We start from the raw sequence: 7,049 nt of genomic DNA, 5'->3' as shown, positions 1-7,049 counted from the left end.
ATTGTTGTGCAAAAAGATTTTAATGTATGATGTAGTTTAGTAGGGCTAAGAAGCATGGGGACACTTTAAGAGCTTAATTGACACAGTGCTAGATACACACTGGACAGCAGGTAAAATAACAGGCAATTCGATACTGTCATTATTAAACTGACTCAATGTTTTGAATAATGTGGATTTCACTGACATACACACCTCTGGCATGAACCAGACAAGTCTTGAGTCTTCAAACAGCTGCAGCATCTTTGGCTCCAGCAAGAGAATTTTCCTTGCAACGAGAGTGAAGAACTCCTGAGGCGAACCTCCTTCATCAATACCATCCTCGTTTACAAATTGTACCTGGAAAAGAAAAGTGTCACTCTGTCATAGTCCAGTGATGTCACATCCAAGTATCTGTAAACAGGTGGTTAAAAGAGAAATCCTTATGCAGCGATATTTTTAATGCATGAACACTATAGTTGTGATTTAAGTGGTAAATCAATAACCTGTAAAGGCCAGAGGAAGTCACGGTCATTGTTTCGCAGTTGTTGGAAGGTATCAGTCAGAAGGGACTTTCTGTTCACACACAGATGATTGCGCAGCGAATTACCCAAACTGGCATTCAGCTGCAAACAATGAGTAGACACACAAGAAAAAATTATTAATAATTTATTTACTGTTATTAATTAAAAAATATATTTTTAAATATTTTTTAGGTTTTAAATGCTGACAGCTGATTTATGCAATTCCCAACAAAGCAAGTCTCAGGCAATAAGTATAAAAACACTAATGCAGAAAGTTTCATACTCACAAAATGCTTGCATAGTTTATCTCTCAAGAAGACCATGCATTTTGTCTCCTTGTCAAAGATGCCTGGGTACAAGACCAACCTATTGAACTAAAACATAAAAAAACATAAAACAGGTAATTTACCTCTCTCACCAGATTTTGAGCTAAAGTAATATTGCATTAAAGAAAATGAACAATTACCAAGAATTGTAACATGCAGTCAATGATGTAGGCATCCGGTGGCAGCCCTCCTGGAAACTATGAACACATTGAAAAACAAGAACAAGAAAATCAATGTTTACATTATGTGAAATATGTAATCTTTCATTTAAAAAAAATCATAATTCCAACTCACAGATGTAATGAAGATCTTCATCTCGTTGATGTAGAAGTTTCTGTCCTCTATCTTCCATCTAGAGTTGTAGTTCACCTGCAAACAAAACGGTGGTGTTCTTCAACTGCTTTGAGCAAGCACACAGCACACATATGATTTATTTCTTTAAAAATACAGCTACGATATTTTACTACCTTTGTTTCAAATTAGATTGTAGCTTGTTGTACCAGAACCCTGGGGCTGGCTTCACAGAACTCCACTCTTTAATCAAAACAACCGTCTGAAATCATAGGATACTCAACCTCATACAGCTTCTGAAGAACGTTTGCTGTCTTTTCAACGGAGATCCTGAAATCTTCCTGCTCTGTCCTCATCTTGTGAAGGAACCATGTGCACGCCAAGCGAATCACCTTCACCAGGGACTTGAAGAAGGATTTTGGAAGTTTTGACCATAAACCCTCTAATAAAATAAGAAATGTTTACAATCAAATCAATTAAAATCATTAGAGAAGCAAAAATATGCAGATGAACCCATTCACTTAAATGTCCCTGCATCTTGTCTTCAAGGGAGGCTCTGAAAACTGAAAGGATATTAGAACATCTAGTATTTTTATCATTTGTAAGGAGCAAATTATTCAAGAATGTTATGGTAATTCTTATGTCTGTAGGAAAGTGTAGTACTTTGATATAAACAAATATGTAACAATTACATTGCTGTCTTCACATCAAGAGTGCCCAACAAATTAAGGTGAAAAAAATATGATTTGTTACATTTGCTGCAACGGATCTTCCTTTTTCTTTTTAACTCTTATATTTTAATTAGCCTATTAACTGCGGTTATACAGAAAACACCCGGCAGGATTTGACCGAAGCATTGGTTGCATATACAGGGCAGAAAATAATGACCTAGGGTCTTCAGGCAGTCCGGCTGCAGTTTGCCAACTGCTCCAGCGAAATTTGCACAGAGGTCCCTGTCCACGGGCAGCACCCTCAGAAGTTCAGGCAGGATCAAATAGATTCTCAGGTCTTCCACGCCAGGCGGTGCATCGCTCAGGGAGCGAAGCAGCGTGTCCCGCACCACCGATCCCACCTGAAACAACAATAAGAACAATAACTGCAATAAACTGTAAATCTTAATTGTAAATTAAGTTTGAGATTAATTCATAAAATTAACCAATTGATTTATTTTGAAAAAAAAAAAATGAAAACCTGTTTCAACACAGTTTGGTTCTTTGCCAGCTTCTCAAAGGCAAGACGTGCTAGAGACAAGTCCAGACCTGAATTCTCCACTGTGGTTTGGTAATGCTGGTCACCACTAAAAAGATGAAACACACTGGATTAGCTACAAAATTACAAAATGAATTATTCTATCTCTTTTTCCAAAGTAAAACACAGTTAGCATTTTTTGTAGATATTGATATATTGTAATGTAAGTGATGAAATTATATTATGGAATGAAAATGTATGACCTAAGACACACCCTGAACAGATTGGGGGGGGGGGGGGGGGTTACCTGTGATTAAGAAAACTACCATTGAGAGATGATGCAGATGAAAAAGTCTGTATTATCTCCCTGAAAAAGATAAACGTGAAAAAAACAGAATTATAATACAGGAACAATGAGATGGCTGGCGTATCTAAGCTCTTCTCTTCTATATTTCCCCCTGACTGTACAGTAGCTTTGCTGTTATCACACACAACATGGCACAACTTTCAGTGCATACCTTTTTCGAGATTCCCATGTTTTTGCATCACACTCTGAGATCCATTCATCAATTAATTTCTCATCCACAGTCACGATCATCTTGCTGGCACAAGGCAGCGTCTCAAGAGAGCAGAACGACATGTTTCCTCCAGCCAAAATGGTCCCAATTCCACCGTCAAATCCTGAATGATCACAAACATAAATAAATAAATAAATAAATAAATAAATAAATAAATAAATAAACTGAAATCTACACATCACCATTCGACATAACAAACAGATACGGCAGTTATCTTGCCTTTTTGTGCAACGGTCAGAGGATGGTTTTCTGTAGTCCCTGAAGTATCATCCTGACTGCCCAACCCCAATTCCTTAAAAGTGGTTTCTCCCCAGCAGATTATGCTAGCATTTGGTTCTCAGAACTTTGTTTACTTCCCATTATTGGTCAGAGCTGCAGCTCCGACAAAAGCGTTCTGTTTCTTTCTTGTGTCCTGTCCTCCCAATATGAATGTAGCCAGTGTGACGCTGTGACACCAGAAAATGTGAACGGAAACTCGGAGAGTTTCGTTTTCTTCATCGTTGGGAAGATAGAAAGTGAAACCTAGCGCAATAGCAACGAAATGAAAGAACCATTTCCTCTTCAAGCGTAGCTTAATCAATTGCTATGGATTTTGTTTATCATTATAAATATGTCGCTAAACCAAGACTAATTCCCAGGGGATTTGGGAGGTGGGTGGACCCTGAGATCCGGTGGGAGGTGGGTGAAAAAAGGTGAAAAACCAATTAATGTCTCAGCTTAAAATAGTTGTATCTTTAATGTACTGTGCACATAATTGTAATTAAGGAAAACAATGTATACATAAAATTAAATTCAGTGGCACTGACAACTTTTCAAGTGTCATAATGGAATGAAAATTTGCCTGAAACGTGGTCAGAGCCTATTATACCGTCTATGGTTTTTTTTTTTTTTTTAATTATTATAACATCGTAAACATGCTGTCAAAAGGCTGACAAGCCGCAACAGCAGTGTCTTAACTGCAATTGACCCGTTACTTTCAAGTTTTATATTTTACCTTTATTTTAAAAATTCAAACGGGACATATTCGGCGAGTTGCCTTGGTGTGGGGCTCCGTCTTGTGCAAGTTTTTGTCATTGCGCTTAGACCACGCACTCTGAGCGGCAGTGCAGGTGTTTAAATGGACAGTACATTTTCCGAGTTTTTTGTTTTTTGTGTGCGTATATCATCTTAGTTTAAGTAAATTTTAAATGTAGCCTAATAACGAAATAGTGTGTGAGCATGCATTTCATACTCCGTAAAATGTTCTGTGTTATTTCAACACTGGCAGATAACATTTGGTCATAAAGAAATTTCCTGGAACTGCAATTGCCCTCGTTTTTATTCGCTGGGATTGATCGATGACTTCCAGATAACACAATGTATTGCAATCATATTTTCGTAATGCCTGTAACAAAGGCTCAAAACACACCTCTGGCTTAGCAATGCATGAATAATTATTTAGGTGACTCCCAGTGAACTATTGATAAGTTTAAATTGTTAGAATGCCTAGAGCTGAATATTCTATTGTTTAATGCTGAATAATTTGTTTTACATTAACATTCTTTACTTTTTGTTTTGTATGAATTGCATTATATATATTTAATAATGATGAGCTATGGATATTTGATGATTACTGCTACATTATCTGCGTATTTTGATGACCTGAACTGCATTTGCCACCGCAGTACCACTGCAAATTATGGTATTATTCACTATAATTTGATACACATATGAAAATCTGTCCGCATTTCAGCTTTTTCTAGTACTGTCCACTAGATGGTGACATCGAGGCAAACCTGAAAACGTGGGGAACAGAAACGCGTCATTAAGTATCTGTTCTCGGCAATGATGACTCGCTACAGATTGTCACGTCTCGTCTTGCTTCAGGGTATTTTCGTTAGTTCCCATTAGTTGATCAGGAAATTTATCGTAAACTTATTACGCGTTAGAGCTCCGTAAAGCCGTCTTTTCTAATCATGAATGAAACCTTTTAAATGAGCGTTTTGCAAAAGTGAACTTGAACTTGTAGGGGAATAGGTGACAAATAAGTTAACACAAATATGTAGGTCACTGGCAGCAATGTAGGTATATATGGTGCAAAACCTATCCACGAATAGTCGTATGAGATAATAGTTTCATCAGAACTTACTTTGTAAAGACATATGGATATATGTTTCCAAAGTACAGGGGAAGGTCTGGCATTAGAGATTTTGATACACACACACACACTCACTCATACTCACACACACATATGCATGCACACAAACACACACACACTTACACACACAGTCACACACACACACCCACACACTTACTCACACACATACACACACCTAAGTGTTCTGGGTTCTTGAGCTCACAGGTATGTGCTGGAGGCTGATGAAAGCTTGTGATTCACCTTTATGTTTCTGATAATACAATCTCAGTCAAAAGGTGGGTGCAGCAAATATGTTACATGACCAAACTCACCAGTGTGATTAAGTTGTACAAACATAGATCAACAAATCACTTCAAACAAAGAAACCATTGTGGAAGTATTTATGGTAGATTTACTTTATTCAGAACGTAATTATATCACATTAGCCTACATTTCTAAATTAAACTTTAATGTTAATGGTCTTTTATATTTTTCTATGTTCTGTATTTGTTGTTGTTTTCCTTTATCTTGTGTTCATGTTGCTTTGTTTTTTTTTTCATAAGTGGTGCAAAGTGGTGCAGTTGCTTCACAGCAAGAAAGTACCAGGTAAAATCTCACCTGTGTGGATGTCCATGTGAGAGTCCAAAGATACACTCAGGCTAATTGGAGAGTCTAAATTGTGTGTAGGTACACTACATGGCCAAAAGTATGTGGACACTTGACATCCAACATCTCATCCATAATTATCGGCATTAATGTGGAGTTGGTCCATTCTTTGCTGCTAAAACAACCTCCATTCTTCTGGGAAGGCTGTGTATGTTAGATGTTGGAGCGTTGCCGAAGAGATTTGCTTCCATTCAGCCAGAAGAGCATTAGTGAGGTCAGGCACTGATTGGCCGACTAGACCTGGCTCGCAGTTGGCTTTCCAATCGATCCCAAAGGTGTTGGATGGGGTTGAGGTCAGGGCTCTGTTCAGGCCAGTAAAGTTCATCCATGGCAGTCTCAATAAAACCATTTCTATATGGACCTCGCTGTGTGCCCAGGGGCATTGTCATGCTGAAACAGGAAAGGGCCTTGTATGCTGTAGCAAGATTTGCCTTCACTGGAGCTAAGGGGCCTAGCTCAAACCATGAACAACAGCCCCAGACCAAGGGGTGTCCAGGTACTTTTGGTCACGTAGTGTACAAGTGTGTGAATGAATGGTGTGTGCGCCCTGCGATGGATTGGTGACCTGTCCAGCGTGCCGCTTACAATGCATTCTGGGATAGGCTTCATCATCACACCCCCCCCTCACAACCTTGGTCAGGAAGAAGCGGGAAAGATAATGGATGGATGGAATAAAAAGTGTTCAAACCTCAAATTTCCTTCTACTAAAAATAATTGTAAATGGACATTACTGCCCATTTTAATGTCCAAACTATTATAAATAATTAAAATTTCTGTGCAGAATTCCCACATTCTACAGATTCATCCTCTCAAATTGCAAAAAAAAAATTCACTCATTTCTCTTCAGGCTTAGTAAAAGCATGGTGAATACTGAGATTTTTTCAAATTGAGATTTTATTCTTAAACCCTCTTCCCTCCCCTTGTTCCGAAGCAAACGGACATACGGGTGGCAGGTCAAAGGTCAAGGGCTCAAATACAGCTTTGAGAGACTTCTGGTCGTGAGGGCTTTGAACCTGGCAAAGACCCCAGCAATTACAAAACGATGACGATACTTACACGCCACAAAACACATTTTTCTGTCACCTCAAAATTCCTGCCAGGGTTTTTAGTGTTCACCACGGCTCCCCCAAACAATCCCCACACCCCCCCCCCCCCCACCCTTAAATTTATCACACCCATCGTAGTCCTACAGTCTCAGAAAGAGATGTTCTTCTGTCAAACAAAGTTTCAGATTAAGCGTGTTAAGCTGTTCCATCTCAGGAATGTCAAGAGTTCGCGTTAATGCGCAATACTGTGTGTGAGTGCACCCCCCCCCCAAACGCCATTCACAAGTCAGCAAAATCAAGGATGCAGGAATCGTTTCAATCAAAATAGTATGAGTAAG

At 38.7% G+C, this 7,049-nt stretch overlaps 1 protein-coding gene across 2 annotated transcripts in view; it reads right to left on the bottom strand.

Annotated features, from left to right (window-relative positions):
- The window catches only part of LOC135252295 (probable E3 ubiquitin-protein ligase HERC4), a 6,920-nt gene extending 3,485 nt beyond the window's left edge, over positions 1-3,435 (bottom strand). The window contains exons 1-11 of one of the 2 annotated variants that reach the window (XM_064330217.1): positions 3,106-3,435; positions 2,824-2,988; positions 2,613-2,672; positions 2,309-2,414; positions 2,006-2,189; positions 1,402-1,559; positions 1,121-1,195; positions 967-1,023; positions 788-874; positions 483-602; positions 193-336 (exon numbers count right to left, since the gene is read on the bottom strand). In XM_064330217.1, coding sequence (XP_064186287.1) covers positions 193-336; positions 483-602; positions 788-874; positions 967-1,023; positions 1,121-1,195; positions 1,402-1,559; positions 2,006-2,189; positions 2,309-2,414; positions 2,613-2,672; positions 2,824-2,945 — 1,113 coding nt within the window. In that variant the 5' untranslated portion in view covers positions 2,946-2,988; positions 3,106-3,435. Of the gene's footprint in view, positions 1-192; positions 337-482; positions 603-787; positions 875-966; positions 1,024-1,120; positions 1,196-1,401; positions 1,560-2,005; positions 2,190-2,308; positions 2,415-2,612; positions 2,673-2,823; positions 2,989-3,102 lie in introns of both variants that reach the window. The other variant, XM_064330216.1, reaches the window with a different exon arrangement.
- Positions 3,436-7,049: the final 3,614 nt, after the last annotated feature.

This window comes from Anguilla rostrata, chromosome 4, assembly GCF_018555375.3.
Source record: "Anguilla rostrata isolate EN2019 chromosome 4, ASM1855537v3, whole genome shotgun sequence".
Taxonomy (NCBI): Eukaryota; Metazoa; Chordata; class Actinopteri; order Anguilliformes; family Anguillidae; genus Anguilla; species Anguilla rostrata.
The sequence above is the reverse complement of the archived record's forward strand: the minus strand, read 5'-3'. Positions and strand labels throughout refer to the sequence as shown.